The 20,643-nt window shown below is 37.6% G+C and overlaps 1 protein-coding gene across 8 annotated transcripts in view; it reads right to left on the minus strand.

The window, feature by feature from the left end:
- NAV2 (neuron navigator 2) overlaps nt 1-20,643 on the minus strand; it is a 428,149-nt gene that overhangs the window by 25,520 nt on the left and 381,986 nt on the right. For 6 of the 8 annotated variants that reach the window (XM_054067065.1, XM_054067064.1, XM_054067061.1 and 3 more), the window contains 9 exons: nt 19,609-20,076; nt 18,522-18,587; nt 17,236-17,280; nt 14,788-14,948; nt 12,526-12,714; nt 6,865-6,917; nt 4,791-4,814; nt 4,597-4,671; nt 76-159 (listed from right to left, as the gene is read on the minus strand). In XM_054067065.1, coding sequence (XP_053923040.1) covers nt 76-159; nt 4,597-4,671; nt 4,791-4,814; nt 6,865-6,917; nt 12,526-12,714; nt 14,788-14,948; nt 17,236-17,280; nt 18,522-18,587; nt 19,609-20,076 — 1,165 coding nt within the window. The remainder of the gene's footprint in view (nt 1-75; nt 160-4,596; nt 4,672-4,790; nt 4,815-6,864; nt 6,918-12,525; nt 12,715-14,787; nt 14,949-17,235; nt 17,281-18,521; nt 18,588-19,608; nt 20,077-20,643) is intronic. The other 2 variants (XM_054067063.1, XM_054067062.1) reach the window with 1 other exon arrangement.

Genomic DNA, 20,643 nt, shown 5'->3' on the forward strand with positions numbered 1-20,643 from the left:
GCATCAGCAACAATGCTGGACACAGAAGTGAATACTTCTGTATTATTGTAAAGTACAAATAATTTTCAAGCTTGCCTTTTGTTCTGCTGTCATTGTCAGGCTCTGCAGTCTGATCGTCATGTTCCCCAGGCTCTGCTCAAACGCTGCCACCAGGTGAGCCTGAAGATTTAACCATGCAGAAGTGATTTGTTCTGTCTCCCTAAAACAATGGTATTTCTGCAAGTATTTAATTGGGCCCACCTCCCATATTGCACTGTTTGTTCTCTAAATGATACGAAGAAAGGCACACTGATTAAAAAAGGTCAAATAAGTAGAGCATACATCGCGAAAATGTTTGCAAACAAATTACCAGGAACAATTTAATTGTGGAAAATTAGAAATGCCAAAGGTAACAGAAAATTTCAGAATTTTTAAACATGACAGCGCTTTCATGTACGACTACTATTAGCAACACTGAAATGATGCAATTATAGGGCGTAAACCATGCCCTGCTCAGAAGCACCTGCTACCATACACTTTACAATAAATACAGACATAGGAGTAACACTGTGACCTGGCTCATCAAGTAGGAGACTTCGTGATGGTGGCTCCTCAATCAGCTGCAACACTCACTTCTTTGATACCATGATTTCCTTAACCAGGATAGGTATCTCAGATGTACCCTAACAAAGCAGCAAAGTGGGACTTTTTTTCCAGTTTGGAATTCTCATTTATTCTGCACAATATGCAGTCCTAAAAAAACACCTTCTGGGTCCCTAGGAGTTAAGGTCCTCTGAAGAGCCACACTTAAAACTAATCCAGTTCATGTACTTTCCTCAGCTGGTTAAAGCTGCCTGGATGTTGTGATAAATGGAAAACACATTTTGGTACTTTGTTGAAACAGAAAGACATGTTAGATTCATTTTTCTTCTAAATATCTCACACATTAACTAACTGAGCCTTTTCAGGGATGCTTCAGGGAATAAATCTTGTCACCTAAAATTATCTCTGAAGCCAAAAAGTCATGGAAGGGTGTCCATGGTTATCTAGCCACGTCCCCAGACTACTGCAAGCAATGACATGTAAAGACCTCCTATCACAAAATGTAGAGAGATTTTAAACACCTGTTAATTTTTGAAATCAGACTTAATCTTCGAATTTCTATGCAGGCTATTATAAAAAGGTTACTTACTAAAAGTTTTCAGGTACCTTTAAGTAGTTAACTCTTGCAACAGAGCTTTTCACAAGTTTAACTTTTTCCATACAGTACAAAAAAACCCCACAAAACAATCTTAAGTTTTAGGAGGATACTCTTAACAAGGAAAATAAAACAGAAAACAGTAAATAAAATATAAAGCAGGTTTTTAGGTAAAGGAAGTCCTGGCAGAAACATCTTTCCAACTATATCACTGTTTTCTTTATGGATATTTAAGTCAAAAAGATACTGGAAGTCATAAGGGTGGAGATTCTCACTGCGATATCCAGTGGGAGAGCTCTGAAAGCCAATTCAGTCAACTCAGCCCAGAGATGCTCTCTCTGTAGAGGGGGATAGGGATGGAGACAGGACTACTGCAGTATCACAGCCAGTCTGCCAAGTGCTTTATCAGCTGATATACCTGCATCTAACTCAAAAGACTGTATTCCAGTATTGAGTATTTGAGTACTCCTTGCTTGTAGCCAAGGTCCATGTGCTAAATGTCATTCAAAACTTCCTGGGACTTGGCCAATTACCCTTTTTTTCTTTTCTCATGAAGCACTGAGAACCCAATTTCACACCTATTGGGGACATCAGCTAAAAACTGAAAACAACCGAGAAGGAAAAGAAAGGAAAAATAGACTGAAAAGATGGAAAGAAACTCGATAAAAGGGTACTATGTTTCTAGTGCAATGATATGGCATTGGTTTACAGATATAAAATGGATAGTATAACTACTTATAAACAGGAATATCAGTCTATATACATGTCTTTATGTAGTTGCATATTCAAATGAACCCCATGCATAGTTCACTAGATATTTGTCTCATAAGCCATAATGATCCACCCACACTAACCGTAGCAAATAATACTTTATTTCTTGGTTAAAAATAATTCTATACGCACAGTGATGAGTAAAACTGTGCAAAATCCTTCCAACTGGAAAAGGACATTCTCTCACCTAAATATATACAGAATAGCAAAATCTTTCACAGAGCTATTCCGGACTTAGTCATCATCAGCACACAGCTGAGTTATCCTAAATAACTGTTCTCACATTTGCAATGAAAACAAACATGAGCCATACAATAACAGGGGGACGAGCATCTCTCATTCCCACCAGCCTCTATGAAAATAAGCAGAGCTGAGATTGTGAGAAAATAGCAAGAAGTAATTTGAATCCTCACGCTACACATGTTTGGAAACCTAAATATTTATTTTAAAAACACAGACTGGGACGATGAACAGGGAACAACAAAACTGATACCCAAGAATCCTCAACAATGATTTGCAAAAGCAAAAAATGAATGGGCAAGCAGGACTGCATGGATTAATAATGGGATACAAATCTTAATGCCTTGAGCTTAACTTTAAGAAAAAGTTGCTCTTTGAAAAACAGATCAAGCAACACAACTGAAATAATTTCTATCTGGATATTGTTAAGTGAGCTATGGAAAAGAGTTAACTTCACTTCCTAGCTGGAGTGAAACGTTTTCAAAATTCTTGTCCCTGATGGCCTGAGAAGTATCAAAAGCTGCAGTACTGTATACAAGAAAATAATAAGTAAATTAAATAAAGAGATGAATTCAAATTTCCCAAGTTAAAAGCAGTTCTAAAAAAATATCTTGTGTAAAGGCCATATCCATAAAGCAATGTCTTAACAAACAGCATTTATCAGTCTAAACCTTTTTGGGAACAGATGTTTTACAAGGAAAAGGAGTTATGTTCTCCAAAAAGAGGTGGCTAGAGACTGAAGTATATTAGTAGGGCAGTTATAGCAGGCTAGCTGACCCATGGACAAATATGGGAGTGGTCCAAGACTAATAGGTTTAAACAGAACGAATTAAGTTAACTTTAAAATTTTAGCAAAGTCCACAAATGGAATATTATCAAAATAATAAATGATGCTAACTTTTTGCAGGGAAAACAAAAAAAAAGCACCCAAAAGACACCCAAATACAAACATACAGCAGAAGATTATGTTAAGAACTATTCCCCGCATAGATGGCCATAGTAGCCATGCAAAAATTTTTGGCCAAAATTCATTGGGCAAGCAGTGCTACTCGCTGCTCTCCGAGACAGGCTACCAGGTTCTGCACTGAGTAACAACTTACAGAATCTGAACGCTGTATTAAGAAGAACGCAGTAAAACTGAGGCAAAGCTAGTTAAGTCATGCAGCAGACAAGTTCTTTGACGGACACAAGCCGGGTTATTTAACAACACAAGAAAAGAATGTATAAAAGAGAATCTAGTTCTTGCTTTCTCACATGTAAAAGAAGCTTGAAAACCAACTCATGTATTCAGTCCCCTTTCTATTTGAAAGGCAAATGTAAGATCTAATTTTCGGAAGGCTTTTGCAATTTCTTTTTGTCTTCTTGGAAAGTGACTGAGTGGTTACACACAGTCAAAGCCCTTTTATTTGACTTCTCTATCAACTGTGCTCTTGTCCTTTTCTGTTTTGCAAGCTGGATGAGGCACTGTGATGCCTACAGTGAACACCACAGCAGATTTCCCCTTGAATCCTTCTTGGAATAGGTGTCACTAATGAAAGCTGCCCTTTGCTGTGCCAAGTTCTGTATTTCACCTACTCAGAGAGCTGATGGACATGCATAACCTCTTCAGCAGCATGTGTTCTGACGTTTATTCATTCCTACAAATTAGGATGTCAGTATGATCCAATTTTCTGACTGTTCATCTGTAGCTTATTTTCTCTGGAATTGCTTATTTTTGCTAGCAAGTGCTTCTGTTTTGCAGATTTCTGCAATCTGTGACTACAGCACAGAACACACAAATAAACTCACTCAGGGTCATACAGCATTGCCTCAACACCTCCTGGCTTCCAAATTTTTTTTTCCGCCAAGTGTTTTACATTACCTACTTCTCAGAGGAAACAAGAAGAAGTATTGTCCACACTGGTAAAAATCAGGTATGTCCACTCTTTAGCTGTATATTAGTTCACAGAGCCCCTTGTACCTCAGTTATCCATCACATCATTAGCCAACATCTTTATGCAACAGGAAAATATAATACAGTTCAATCCATGTTTCTACCAAGTTTTATTCCTACTGATTATAACCTTCATCTTTACCTTATCCCAACGCAATGTCAAAAGAAGACACTATTTACAAAAAAGACCCCATCTCCAATGATTTTCTCAAGATCTAAAGATGGTTTACATATTTATAAAGCCAAATGAACATTATGAATCAGTATTTAGAGAAAGGTATAAGGCAATTCAGTAGGCCAGAGGATGTTATTTTTTGAAAGGTCCAGCATGCATGCAATTACTTTTTTAAACACATAGGTAATGTGAACTGAATGTTAAACACATGAAATCTTTTTCTCGCTTAGAATAGTTGGGGGGTATATGGTACATTAAATGCATTCGCTGTTAATATTTGTTCGCATGAGTTGTACTTACATTAGCAGTCAACTGAGTTGTCAGCGCTGACACTTTTTCTTGGGATGCATCCAATTCTCTCCGTAGCTTGCGAATCTATGTGTTGTGAGAGAACACTTTACTGCACCAGAATACGGAGAAATAAAATAGCAAGACATGAAATGCAGAGTGTCTTGACAGAACATTTATGCCTGTCAAACACGACATGCTCTTACCTCTGACTGGCACTTCTCTTCAGGCTATAAGATAAAAAAAGAGAGAAACACATGAGGATATTACAACACAATCAGCTTGACAAACTTATCAATTTTTCAACTTCTTTTTTTGCATTTCAAAAACTCGAATGCAAATTCCTTCTTTTGGATTCCAACATCCATATTTGATCCAAGATAATGTCCTGACTTATTTACTCTTCAGGAAAAAGAAAACAGGCTGCTTGTACTGTACTTCTTCCTGCAAGAAGGAATTTGGGCTCCACTTCCCAATCTGCTGACGAGTGCACCCAAGTCTGAACCCTGGGAGGGTGAAGCCCTGGCTTCATACACAAGGGACTCTCAGAATTGTCATTGAACATGGCTAATCCTAGTCAATTCCTTCCTCCCACGCTCAGCTCTCCATGGGATGGAGATCACATTTCTGCATTCCAAAGTGATGTGAGGAAAAAAAAAATACTCCCGCTTGGGTGCTGTAGTGATGAAAAACTAAGGACACACAACTAGTTGTCTGAGGATGCAAAGTGGATGTCCTGACCACCCACTGTGGTCTGCATGATAAAATTGTGGCTACTATGGCTTGTTTCTAACCAAAGTTAGAAGCTAAAGAGAAGTACATGGTAGGAAGTTAAACATTCCGTTGTTCTTATGTAAACATGTCCACTACCAGTCACCAGGAAAATTATACCCGTCAAACCACACTATTAACAGTCACTTGTGCTTGGGCACCAGACACATAAGCCAGAAGATGCTAAGTACTCTCCTTGTGGCTTTCATGGTTATAAATGAGAGCCGAGAGGAAAAGGTCTGTTTTCCATCCGTCTGATACGTTATCTGTTTTAGCTTTATATTGACCTTTCTGGAGGCAAGGTCGATAACAAAAGGCAGCATTTTCAATTTATTATCACAGTCTTAAGGCCATTTTGCCTGTGAAACAGTGAAATATGTACATGAAATAATGCTAAATAACACTATCTTGGCTTGACAGACTTCAGAGACAGCTATACACGATCTTCCAAGAGCAAGTTCTTCCACATACTCTTGTGACACATCTGCACGGATGTGTGGTAAGTGTGAAGATGCATCAAACTTGCATAAGAATTTGAAATAGAAGATCCTGTTCAATTAATACATATTTCAGAAGTAATTATTATGCACTGTTTTTTAAAAGGGTTGTGGCTTTAAGAACCCCCAAAACTACAATCATGGCATGTCAGGAATACACGAGCCACCTTTAATCTGGCTAGCTTGGATACCAACAACAGTGAAGCCACTGGGAATTAACCATCAGTGCCAAACTCTTCTGTATAGTCCTGTGTGGGCAGGAACCTGCTGTGCCCCTGGGTCACTGCAGTTAACACCCCAACCAGCATGAGAAAGGCAAGGCAAGATACGGTCTGCACGTTGCAGCCTCTCCTCCCCATTACAGCACAGGTATAGTCTTAACTCACAAGGTCTTCCATAGTATAGGTTTAAATGGACAATCCTTTGTGAGACTATGGAAGAAAATAAGCAAATGCAACATGCATTTTAAAAAAAAAAAACAACTCTACTTTCAAACTCCAGTAAGCCTTACTACTTTAGGATCAGATAACCTAAATGAATACATACTTTCAGAGAAAACATTACTGGCACAGTGAATAAATGTCTTCTTTAAAATTACTAAAACCTGTACATTAAAAAACTTACTCAGACTTCTTTAGTAGCAAATCATTAATAAAAGGCTGGAATGAATTTATTCAGCAAATTCTGGGGTTCTTTAGGTAATGAAGTTCAAATCTCCTCAGATCTACTGAGGTCCTTTGTAGCAAAGCTTATTTAGAGTAGTTGTAAAATACTGACTCAAAAGGAAACTGCTGCTTTTAGGCCATTAATGTCTGTGTTTAATGAGGATAATGCTAAATAGACAACTTCATGAACATAAACATTTATTTTGTAGCTAGCATTTAGAACGCTATCAAATGGAAAGCACTTTTTTTTCCTCCTCCTTGAGTGGCAAAAATAATTAACAAAATAAGACCAGTCAATTCAATAATTTTGATTAGCAAACCCAAACTGTTCATTTCACTATACTCACTGTCGAATAAATAGATGAGGTACTGGATACCAACGAGAGAGAGGAACCATGCACTAAAGTAAAGAAAATAAACATAATGAATATAAACACAGTAACCACAGTAGAATTATCATAGACGATCCACTGCCGATGATAAGCCTACTGGAGAAATACTTCCACAAATTGCATCATCCATCATGAACTGAATAATGATTATTGCACCAATACTGTACACTTTGAAAAATGCACAGCCAGATAGTACAACCCATAAAGTTTGATTCAGTAAAGCTGTTTTAACAATTTAATACTTGATGTTTGGGAAAATGAGATGTGGTCAACACTAAAAAGAAAAGTTTTGATGAACATCTGTTCAGAAGTAAACATTTCTCTGCACATTATCTTAAGACTCTTGCAAAAGAGCTCACTCAAGATAAAAAACCCCCACAAATTAACTGAAACACAGAAGAGATTACAAAACTACTTTAAGTAAAAAAAGTACTTAGTACTTCATCTTAAGTTTTAAATGAGATTGAGAGGGTGGGTTGTTTCCTTTAAGCAACAGATCAAGATGGAGAAGACCACGATACCCAGCTCCAATATGTAACAAGATGCTTCACAAGAAAATGTGGAGCACCCAGGGCAGAAACCACTATTTAATTTTTCTAACAAGGCTAAGTTCTTTCTCTCATTGAAAAATTACATGAGTGAAAACATGGCTTTTCTGGAAAACAATCCGTTTGAAGCAGTTTTTGCATTTAAATATACACTCGGTATCAGATAAACACACACACACACACACACTGGTTCTCAAGGTATTTGTCATCACCCCAACATTAGGATTTACATATAACATCATTTCAGTTTTGATGATGCTATTAAAAAAACTACCAGAAGCTATTCTTTCTGTTACTGAAACATGCAAAATTACCATCCCTTCTATTTTTTATTTTTAGAAACAAAATATATTTAACTGAAACTTTATTCAAATTTCAAGTAATTTCATACAAATCATATGAAATCATGTTAAATCACTTTGTCTTTCATCTAAATCCTCCAGACAAAACAAAGTTTAGAAAAGCTGACATTTTGCTCTAATTACCTACTGCAGTTCTCCTACTTGCATAATAAATGGGTTCTGCTTTCCCATTGATATTATATCCCAAGGCAAGGCTGGATAGAGAAGTAAACAAAGTCTAAGTTGGCTTCTGGGGGATTTTTAGACAATTTAAAAAAACCACAAGAAAGTAAAAAACCTCACACACATTTGCTTTTTCTAGTTAATCATATTTTCAATTAAAATAATCTTTATAGTTAGATGTTAAGGACTGTACTGCATTAAAAACACAAAAATAACTAGCATTAAACAGACCTAGGGTCTGTCTAATCATGTGCTCCATCTCTGGCTGCAACCACAGCACATATTTAGGGAAAAGAAGGCAAGAACAAGGCAGATACCCAGTGATTTTTTTCCCCAGGTACATTTTTGCCTCTTCTGGGAATCAGCAAAGATGTAAATTCCTGAGATGGAAACTGCAGCCAGACCATTATTTCTCATAGGTGCTGTGACCTACCTACCATTAACTTACTTAACTGCTTCTGAATCCACTGACACGTTTTGTCTGTAACAAAAGATGCTCCTTGTATTTAGAAAGAAATTTAGAAGTGTATTTAGAAATTCTTCACAGTTGTTTTAGACCTGCTGTGAATCAGTCAATAAGTTCCTTGAGTATCTCCACATCTCTGTGATAGGAGAAGTAATGGATAAACACCTTCTTTATTAACTTATATATTATTACCTCCTTTCAGACATGATTTTTCCAAGCTGAAGATTGCTATCTACTTTAACTCTCTTCATATCACAGACATTATGCACTTATGATATCCTTGCCATTGTTGTTTTTACCTGCCTTTTGCACTTAGGATCAACCTTTTTTAAGATGGAGAGCCCAAAGCGCAGGCAATATTGCACAAGGCCACATGCAGACAATACCATATTATTTGCTGGTTTACCTCTCTATATTCTTCCTTTGTACGTTTTTTACTAATAGACATAAAAGAAAGCAACCCATACGAACTGGCCAGAGAAGAAACAGATCTCCTTACAATGGATTGGGACCCAGGCATTTCTGAGTTTGCATCTACTGGGATTTTTAAAACGACATTGGGACTTTAAAGGAGGAAAGAAGAATCAAAGTGAAAATAGGCAAAGAACACGTAACACTGGGTATCATACTCCTGCCTTGTAAAACAGCACCGTTGCATCGTTTGAACATGTGTTTAATTTGATATTTCTAGTTTCAAGGACCACTAAGGAGTTAATATTTTGTGTAATTTATACTTTAAAAGTAGCAGATGGCTACTTTAAGGCTACTTAATTAGAAGCCTGAAGGCAGTTATGCTCTTGATGTGATTCTTGGTTTTTGCAGTTTACATGCAACTGCACGCAGGCTACAAACCCAAATTGTTTTTAAAGCATAAATGCATATGCAAGCATACATCTCTTAACATCAAAACAGAAACAGTCTATTTGTGATCAACTCTCCAAAGAGTAGAAAGAACAATAGGTACTGCAGTCAGTAGCACAAAAAGGATAAAAATTTGTACCACAACAACAATGAATTTCATTTCCAGGAGATTGAGATATCAGTGTGGAGCCAGCGGCAGCACAGCTCCTGGGGAAGCCTGATGGCCAGGAAAGTGGGAAACTGGACAGCCAAGAGACCACTTAAGTTTTAGGCTGTTTTTCCCCCGGTGTTCTGGATAGTTTGAAGGCTGCTCCTGTTGGCATCTCCCCAGTCCAGAAACATTTTCTGTCAAGAGAGTTACGTACTGCAAGGCTGACTAACATTTTGACCTACATGCTGTGCTGTAAGAGAACATGACTGTACTTCACACTGTGGAGGCAAAATAAAAACAAGGCTTTCAAGAATAAATCTTGGCCCTGCTGAAGTTGATAAGAAATAAATGTCCCGTAATTTTATGTGCTAATAAATAATTAACAAGTAGGTTGGCCAGCTTTATCGAAGACCTGGATTTATTCATCATTGACACTGGCTGACTGTGTAAAATCAATTTGTTCATTAACCACAAATTTAATTTCTATAATACTTTTTGGTCTATTCTCTCAAGGTGAAGGTGAATTAGATCCAGAGGTTTGAAAACACAAGGTGACATATAAGCCATATTCAGAACCACTTGCTCACTCGTAAGGTCTGATTCCCTGTGAAACAAGCAGGAATCATAGAATGGTTTGGTTTGGAAGGAACCTTAAAGATCATCCAGTTCCAAGCCCCCTAAGAACACCTTCTATTTGACCAGGTTGCGCAAAAACCTCATCCAACCTGGCCTTGAATACCCCCAGGTATGGGGCATAAATGACTTCTTTGGACAACCTGCACCAGTGCCTCACTACTCTCACAGTTAAAAAATTCTTCCTAATATCTAATTTAAGTCTCCTCTTTCAGCTTAAAACTGTTCTCCCTCAACCTATCCCTGTATTTCCTGATAAAAAGCCCCTCCTCAGCTCTCCCGTAGCCCCTAGGAGGAAGGCTGCTAGAAGGTCTCCCTGGAGCCTTCTCTTCTCTATAGTAAACAAGCCCAACCCCCTCAGCCTATCCTCATATGGGAAGTGCTCCAGCCCTCTGATCATCAGATAAACAGTCTATCCTTGTCTTGTGCACAGAAGACCTTTAACCTGAAGGCAGAAATAGAGAGACTGCAACTAAACGTTCAGCCTATCTGGTAAATATAGGTGCCAAATATTTAGGAAAATCTGAAAGAGACTTCTGCAGCATGTCCACTGTAGGGTCAAATTCCTTCATCAAAAAGAGAAGGGATCTTTTCCCACTGCTTTAAAGTCCATAACTTGGTAGTTTTCTTGGACTTCATTTTTATTACTCTTTTTAAATGAATGAAAAACACTTTATAGCACATTTCACATGACTTTTCCTTTTTCCTTTTCTTTTTAAACTGTTTATGCTCAGACATGTATCAAATATTCTTCCAAACTACACTCTCTCCTGGACAAGAATTTCTGAATTATAAGAGACGTTTTAATCTCCAACGTGCCAAAATGGATTGGCTGCAATCTTCAGCACGCTCAAAAGACTGATGTGTTACAGTTTTTTTTGTCTCCAATAAAAACTGAGTAAGGTTTGCTGCAGTAGCTCTTTCAGTAAATCATCAAAGTGTAAGACAGATGCAGTGATTTAATATCCTTCACAGATTATATTAAGAATTCTTTAGTGAGAGCAGGACTGTTCATCACAGAATGGAATTCAAATGACTAAGTATCCAGCAATCTTTGACTGTTCATGATCATCTAGCTTTCTCAGAGCATGGTACAAACAAAGGTTAATTCCAGCAATGACAGAGTTTTCAGCCCTACAGCTTTATTTCTAATAATTTTCAACCCTAATGAAGATTCTCAGCCATGGGCCTCTAAAATATAATCAAATGTAATGGACTCAGGTTGGCTAAATTCAATAATGAATTAGTCCTGAATCTTTCCGGAGCCACATCAAATATGTACTTTTCTATCTGTTCCAATGGCAGAAAACTGGTGGAATAACCAATATCTCCAGAAAGGCACCTGTTGGCTCCTGAAGGCCCCTATGAGCACTGAAGTGTGGCTCCCACACGTATCTGTCTCTAGTGGAGCAGTAACAATGGGGCACTGGGATTAACACAGCTGAGTAAGTCCAAGGCTTTGACAGTGAAGGAGGCAATCCAGCAAAGGCTTGTGTAACCTGTAGTGATAAATTACTTCATAGAATCACAGAATGCTTTCGGTTGGAAGAAATCTTAAAGATCATACAGTTCCAACTCCTCTCTCATGGGCAGGGACACCTAGATCAGGTTGCTTATATCCAACCAAGTTCCTAATCTTGGCCAGAAATGAGATTTAAGACTCAAAGAGCTTCCTACAAACTACTCCCCAAGCTCATTTGGTGCTTGACTTCTTGCAGCTTCAGGGTTTTAATGTGTGGTTATAGCTACTCCTGCTATAGCCACAAGTTTGCTTGGTCAGTAGCAACCAAACTAAATATTTATTTATACATAAATCAATTTTTCTTATTACATTTATATAGGCTGCTTCTACCACGTATGATTATATATTTGAAGAGATGACAAGGAATTCAAAATAGCCTAGATGTTTTGAAGACCAATTTGGGTCCCTTCTGTGGAAGCTGTGTGATATCAACCCAGAACACTCAGTAAAATAAAAAATAAAGACAATTTGGATATAAATTAAATACTGGAAAGATTAACTGGGATAGAAATAACAGTCTGGCTGACATTGATTATTTATACTACAAACAGAAGTATGGAGGTTCAGGTTCAGGAGAACAGACTGATTTAAGAAAATACTTTAATATGCTCACTCTAAGCCTGAACTAGAGTTATCAAAAATGAAGCACAGGATGAGGTTTCTTTGAACAGTGGCGGTCTACGTACAACAATTACATGCCATCCTATGCCTGGCCAGAAGGATCACTGAATGAATATCATCAGAATGATGACCAGGACTAAAGTTTTATCTAACACCAAGAACTCCACACAGAGAGAATTGTGCTCTGAAATGACCACTGCCCTGAACTGAAAAAGCACCAAATTCATATTTGGTTTATGTGAGAATGTCATCTTGTATTCATTTTCAGCACCATCACACGTTCTACTGACCTTCTTCAAAGCCATCCCGGAATGAGCCAGACCGGCTCATTGTTCTGCTTTTCTCATCCAGGGACATCGAGCTATTCCTGAAGCGTGTATCACTATAGGGGTCATAAGGACCATCTGCATTGGAAAGACTATGGGTCCGTAGCATGGTTGGATTTGACAGGCTCATCTGGGCTGCAGTGGTTGGACTTGCTATAAAAGTGAAGAATAAATAGTTACTTATTTATGTGACCACAATTTTTCGTACCTAATTTTTGTGCTACTACCAAACCCCTGGTTTTTTTTTCTTTAAGACACAATTTTTTGATGTCACCTTCTCCAGGCTTCATTATTGTTCTAAATTCAATGAATTCAAATAAGAGGTATGCAAATCAAGCTAGCAAATAAGAAAACTCAAGCGAGAAAGGTCATTTTAAACACTGGGTGATATGTCTACGCTTCTACAGACAAGCTCAGTCAACTCACTAACAACTTGTAGGCATGAACTAATTAACCCTCATTTAATTTGGAACAGTCCTTCCTCAAAATGGACTAAAAAGCCTGAAGGAATTTAAACTAGTATTTTGCCTATACAGGACAGGCGCTATGAACTATCTCCTTCAAAGCCTTCAAGTTCTCAGAAATGACATTTTTCTATGAATCAAGTCATAAAGTTTAAGGGCTTTTGTTTCCTAGTAGTTTTGTATTTCAGAATTGTTTCTTTCCAATATGGATCCCTAAGAATTGTAAAATATCAATTTTGCCTGAAAAGCTAACACTATCCCCACCACTGTTTAGAGTATAAAATGTCTATTCAAGTCTGACCTCTTTCTAAAGAACTTTTGAACTAAAAATATAGAACTAGTTGATTTGTGGGAAAAAAAAAAAAAGAGAAAACAACAAAAATGCTGTTGAATTGGCAGGTTCCTTTTGGCGTGCTGTCATTGCCTGTTTCTATACACACCATCGTCTGACATAGACTGTAGCAGAAGGGCTTGTTGTTGTTGTTAAGTGCTCGTGGCAACATATCTTTTTAAGCTTACTGATATAAATAATTTTCAATATTCTCCATAAAGAGTTAACACTCTGGGGCCTAAGCCTATACGTTTTTTTTTTTTACTAATTAAGTACTTTCTTGAACTTTCATGACAGTTTGTTAGCTGTTGGCAATGTAATTACACTATGTGTATACTTAGCTAAAATTTTCTTTAGTGTTGGTTTATTTAAAACTGTCTATTTAATTTGTTTCTTTTCAGCATCAAGAGAGGCTCTAAAATGTCACCACTGCAACTCAAAACTGCACTAGGAATAGGTGACCACATAAGTTCCTTCAAATTCACACAACACAAGGCATTCACAATTATAGGTTTGAGTATTTTGCACATTATTTATCATTCTAGAAAAGATCTAAAGCCTTCTGAAAGTCAAAAAGAAACAGAAAACATCTGTTTGACAAAGTACTTACCAAACTTCACTTAACTGAAAGACAACACATACCCTTATAATTCATTTACATACCTAAACATATTGCAAAGGCAACTAAGTAATATTTAATCAGCATGCCAGATAAGCACTACTAGCAGTTTAAATTAGTTTATTTCAAGTGCTGATATGGTCAACTAAAATCTGCAATTCTTTATGGATCCTGTTAAGCAACTTTTACTGTTTCCTTCATTTAAAAAAAAAAAATCACATAATTATAGAATGGTTTGCATTGGAAGGGACCTTAAAGATCATACAGTTCCAATCCCCCTTCCCCAGGCAAGGACACCTTCCACGGGATCAGGTTGCTCAAAGCCTCATCCAACCTGGCCTTGAACACCTCCAAGGATGAGGCAGCCACGACTTCCCTGGGCAACGTGTTCCTCACTACCCTCACTGGAAAAAAAAAGTTTACACCCATCAATGCTACTAAGTGAAGGAATGGCATTTTTTTCCTGAACTAAATTTCTTCTATCTTATTTCAGACTAAGCTTTGTGTAATTTTCTAAGCCATCTGAAAAAAAACATACTAAGATAAAATATCGTAGTATGATGAGACCAGCATATGCTTGGAGTTAAAGCAGTACTACTAAACAGGTAGGCAGCAAGAAGTGACTTTTAAAGAGTTACTGCAAATATGCCACCTCTGGGCATACAAAATAATAGTGCTAATTATTTCATTTCAATGAAAGTGCTTCCGGAATGTTGGACTCAGAGCTGCTGAATGAAAATTATATTGTGTAATATGCTAGTTTAAAGACACACAACGTATTGCTACTATTATCCAAACATATAATTATTCACCAAGCTGAGAGAAGTTAAATCTAGTTCCAGAGGGTGATGTTATGCTCGATCCAGATGAAAATGGAGAATTGCCAGCAGTATCCTGAAGTCCTCCTGCCGAATGGGACCGCAGCCATTCTTTTGCATCTTCTTGATTACGGAGTTGGGAAGATGGAGTATACCTGCAAAAACAGGTTTTTCAAAGTTTTGCAAAAAAAGTTTTTTCAAAATGAACTTTGACATGTATTTAAAGTAATAATAAAAAAAAAGCCATGGAACATCACAAGACTTGGGGAGGGAGAGAGGGAAAGAAAGATGGAGAACCTTCATATGAAATTTAAGCAAAAAAAGTGGTATAAAGTCAATACGATTCTGAATTAAGGAGCTGTTCCAAGCTGCTCCCAAATCATGACACCTCTCTTTGGAAAAAAAAAAAACAATCCAAAACTCCTTTCCTATGGCTTCATAAGTAACCAAGCTAGTAATAAACAAAACACTAGAGACAGAGGTTGTGCACTGTAAAATAAAATATAGCATGTGTGTAATTGAAAAATAAAACCTTCATTTGGAATTCCTTTCCTTAAATCACTGAATAGTTTAGGGTGTAAACAGCCTTTAAGATCACGAAGTCCAACCATCATGTCAGAATTCTATCACTATTTTAATATTTTGATGCATTTCTATGCTTAGCTGGCTTTTTGTCATATTATAAGCAAATTCAAGTCAATAAAGTCATTATCAGATTTTTAAACAAGTTGTGACCAAATAATTCATATTTCAGACACATGAATATAAAAGACTGTGGAGGTGTATCCCATTTAGTTCAAAACTAATAGTGTTAAATTATCAAACAAGACTATGTTTAGCCTTTTCCGAAGGCAACGAAAAGAGCAGAACCATTGTCTATGCCAACATCAATGGCAAAACACCCAATGGCTTCAGCAAAGTTTTAGATCTGCTTTTGTATATGCCTGAAAAATAGGTAAGTCACCAGAGGTGTAATGTTAAATACAGGACAGAGTACAGGTATCAACAGAAAGAGCATCATGGAAACACTTGTCTGCTGATGGATTTCAGTGTCTATTTTATGCTATGCCATCCGCTTTTGAAAAATATTTATGAGTTATTAGCTCTGTTTCCAAAAAGTAATCACTTGAAACTTACTATTAGTCGATATTATCTATTTAATTAAATAGATTCCTTCCAGCTAAACACTCTAAAGTAAGATATCACTTATTAAGACTATTTGAAATCAATGTGAACAGTACAATTAACATTATAAAAACTCAAACTACTTTTGAAAAATATGTTTATTCTTCTGCTTATGTCTCAACACTTAAGCAACAGTCCCTGACTATCTGCATCTCTTTAACTTGACACATATACCAGTTTATTACAAAAGAGGCTTTAAACAGTCATTTTACTTTAACACATTAAACATTTTTTTTTTTTTGCAGCATTAACCTACCTCTTCAGCACTCAAATGTTTCAGTCTTAAAAGAGAGTCTATTTATTAGAGACATACTTGAGAACCACAGAAACATTTTACACAAAATTCCATTTTAAGAAAGGCTTTTAGCACTCAGCTTCATGGGACAAAGCTGCTACAAAGAACAATGTGTATAGCACAGAATAAATTGCAGCTGCAATTTATTCAAGGCATCAACTCAGTGATCCTTGAAGTGGCATTAAGCAACTCTGAAGCTGCAATTTTCTAAATTGGCTAAGATATCTTCTGTAAATTCTATAACGCTTAAAGCATTCAATTAATAGATCTAATGTTGATTGTAGCAATGGAAAAAATCTTTTTGGGTCTGTTTTTTTTTTAATGTTGTAAAAATAACAAACTTACAGACATATAAAACATATTAGAAGACAATTGCTGAAAGTTTGTTTGGGGACTTTTTTGTTCTTTTCTAGAAGATTAGAATGTATCTCTAAGAGCCCTATATATTTAATTATTCTAAAGCAAGTATCCTTTTAAATAAATAAGTCCAGACTCATCCTAAAAGGTTTGGCATGATTCTGAAAATCTTTTCTATTTGTATATTAACATGAAAGTTCCCAGGTGTGAAATTTATCTCAAGTCATGTACTAGCCACAGAAGCTGCAAAATTATTGTTTTCGAGTCAAGCCCAGTGATGGTTTATGAGATGCTTTTCAGCAATTCAGCAAGCAAAAGCCACAGTTCTTGCTCAAGCAGAGAAGCCACTGGATGAAAAAAAAAAGCACAGTGGTCAATAGCCTTCTTTGAGGAAGGAAGGACGGAAGGAAGGAAGGACGGAAGGAAGGAAGGAAGGAAGGAAGGAAGGAAGGAAGGAAGGAAGGAAGGAAGGAAGGAAGGAAGGAAGGAACAATATTGTTGCCACCTCTTGCAAACTGCCACTATCACCACCAGCCACGACAGAAACACAAAGCAAACTCCAAAGCCACAACAAAAGCTGTTAAACCATGTGGAAACACCAATACCTGAGTCCCTTCTTAGGCAAAGTGTTCCTATCAAGATGTGGGTCGCTGCAGAAAAGTTAAAAGAAAAGAACTTCAGAGAAGAACAAAAGGGAAGGAATAAGACCAGGACGAAGAAGAAGGACATACAAACATTTGCATCACCTTTTCAGACGAAAAGGTGCTGGGACCTTCCTACAGAAACATGCAAAAACCTCCTTACCCAGGTGTGGATTTGCACAAACATGCAGCTGGTACCATGCCAATGAATCTCGTCTATTTGCAGTGTGGGTTTTGATATATCTCCTACCCACAATGAACAAAAAGGGCTTTTTAAATGTCAAATGGATGCTTAAAAATACACTTTTCAGCAGGCATGAGGTAGACTCTGAAAACTGATGAGAATCTTCCAAGTCCAAATGACCTTCCCATCACTTCTTTCAGTAGACACTGCGTAGGGAATGCAGCTGATTACTGTCACACAGCTGCAATGTGCAGCAGTAAAAGTATTGAGCCTAACTGTTGAAATTTTCAAATCTTAGCTTAAATTCCATTAGCTAAGTAAAACCAATCTATTAGTCATCCAAACTCCAAATATTTATGTTTTTACAACTGATGAACATATAACTGAGCAGACTGTGTCAATTTGTTTTTAAAGAAAACATCCACGTGCTTAAGTGAAATTAATGTAATGACAATCCTCATAGCTAAATTACAGTGTGGGAATGACTAAAATTATAGCAGCGAGCAAAAGTGAGCTAGAATGTTCAGATTTGGATCACCTTTTCCCAACGTTTGCATTTGGTTTTATAAGGATGGAGGTACCCAAGTCCCTGCAAAACACTCACAAGCCAAACTGTAATAAAAGACTGATGACACTGAATGACACAGGGACTTCACAACAAAAAGGACAGGCCTGAAGGGCAGTGGGAAAAAGCAGCATGCCAGAGGAATGCTGAAATGCTAGTGAGAGTTTAGATTGGAGGGAAAAAAATTTGCAAGATTTTCAAATTGCCTCCAGCAATGAAATACGGAAAAAAAATTCCCCCAAAAAGATATTCCCAGTAACAAGAGCAACACCAAAACCACGCCAACCCTGCCATTTGTCATTCTTGTGATAGATTTAGGTAGATAGATGAGGTGTTTGAGGGGACTCTCACTGGCATGTCTTGGTGGCAGTTTCACACCTGAACGATGAACACAGCAGAGGACTCAACTGAGCACAGTTTGTCACAAAACAATTTGCTTCACTGAGATGGGCAACAAAAACCTACAGCCTTGCACGTACTCCTGTCCTGAGACAGCGTTACCTGTCCTGCCTCCTGGGCAAAGTATTTCGGCAGAATTTGGGGCTAGCAGCAGGGGAAGAAAGAGGGCTAGAAGAATCAGTCCAACAAGACAGAAAACAAGAGAAGGAATATTAGAATGGAAAGAGGAGAGAACAGAAAGGATTTATAATAAACACAAACAGAAACCCAAACTGTCAGAACATCTTATTCAGCAGTACTTTTCTCCATTGAGATGCAAAACCAATTCTGCTACCTGACTACATAATCACACATCAGGACATATGTTTCCAGGGGTACTGCCTTCTAGAAATATCACTCCAAGAGAATGCACTGCAAGTCATTATCTGATTTATCCCAATGTTAGCTCAATGTGCCAGTAATATAGCTCTGATGCTTAAAAAGTAGTCCCACTCCCTCCTCCCTGGCCAGTCTGCTCCCAGCTTCTACTCTGTATCCACACAGATACTGATGAACTCATCATGTAAGGAGCAACGGAACTGATCAGTCTGAAATACAATTTAGGTGATCATTTTTCAGCTGGCTCCATCTCCCAGTCGGGTCCACTAAGCATTCACGCAAATGTCTGTAACCAGAACCCTGTGGGGAGCAGCTGGAGATGGGACAGGGCAGCAGGGAGAGGCCAAGAAGGGATGAAGTGACTAGGGAGACAGAGACTTCTCTTTCCAGCATGACCTCCGGTTTAAAAGCTCGTCAAATGTTACAAACAAGAAGTTTAACAAGAAACAGTTGGCTTCTCCAATCAAAATTATAACAGCACTGGGGGTTTGTTAGAATATCATGATCAGATCTACTTTAGAAGGATAATATATGATGCACAATTCAAATATTAGGTATAACATGGTAGCAAGAAAAACTGTCACACTGGCCACGACAGCAAATCAAAAACCTCATCTGAACCCATCCTCTTGCTTTAAACTGGGCTCCTTGCCTGGAATGGCTTTTTTGTACGTTCTAGTAATACCACTTGGCATCATCAGTAAGAAGCACAGCTTGATTTGCATCTGCAGTGTTGGCGACTGCTGCCAGGACTTCGTTCATGTTTGAGATACACACAAGTTTAATGGAAATGAGAGAAAAAGCTACTAACCTTTCGGATAATGTAGTCTTAACGCTGTTGGTTCGGACAAAGGGAGTCAGCGAATCATCTTTAGAGGCTGGAATCAAGCCACTGGAGGAGTTATGGCTCAGCCCACCTCCACTGCTCAAAGAGATATCAATGGATTCACAGCTGGTATGAAGACTGCTGACAGACTGATATCCAATGCCATCCTTGCTAACAGCAGAAGAGCTACTTGCGTTGGTACCCCATGTTAAACTGTTGGAAGGAGCTGAATGTGCTGAACTGGGACTAGAAGCTAGTGGAGACTGGTTCATATCTGTGTTTTTACTATACAGAGGACTGCTGCCCCCACTGCTCAGCACACCACTGCCAGATGGTGAATCAAGATTACCCTGCTGGTTCATAGCAGCATGAGGATTGGAGATAACTACTGAATTTTTCATATTTTCAGCTGTTGTGATGGGAACTTGTTTACTAGGCTTGCCACCAAAAAGTCTGTAAAAAAAACAACATAAAAAAAATACATAAAATGGAATATTACATGCAAGGATATTTTATGTCTAGATCATATATTGTCTTAGTTTCAGAAAACCAGTATTAAGTAAATGATCCTAAACTGGACATATACAAATATAAATCTCCTAGTGTTCACACCATCTTCAATAAAGTCCAGAAACAGTTGCAAATTTATCTTCTCTGAATCAAACAATATTTTCACAAAGTTGAATGAAGTACACCCGTATTGCCTTCTGCTCCTTAAGGAAAAAGGATATTACAGAAACACTGCATCGATCAATCTGAAGCATGGAATATTAGAAATTGAAAGCTTGTTGTTCAGATAAATTCTGTGCAAACAACCAAATGTTCTGTACAGATGCAGCGCTTGCTCGGATGTAACCAGAAAAATATTTCCTGATATCAAATATAAGTTTGTCTCATTTCAAGAGCCAAGCTGGCTAGGAACTACTTTTTTGGAGTGTAGAATAAGATTTTGCCTGCTTTGGCACCTTTGGCAGTAAAAGACAAGCTGAGTGCCAGAACTAGTGCAAGCGAGGGGATCTA

Source organism: Cuculus canorus, chromosome 5, assembly GCF_017976375.1.
Source record: "Cuculus canorus isolate bCucCan1 chromosome 5, bCucCan1.pri, whole genome shotgun sequence".
NCBI lineage: Eukaryota > Metazoa > Chordata > Aves > Cuculiformes > Cuculidae > Cuculus > Cuculus canorus.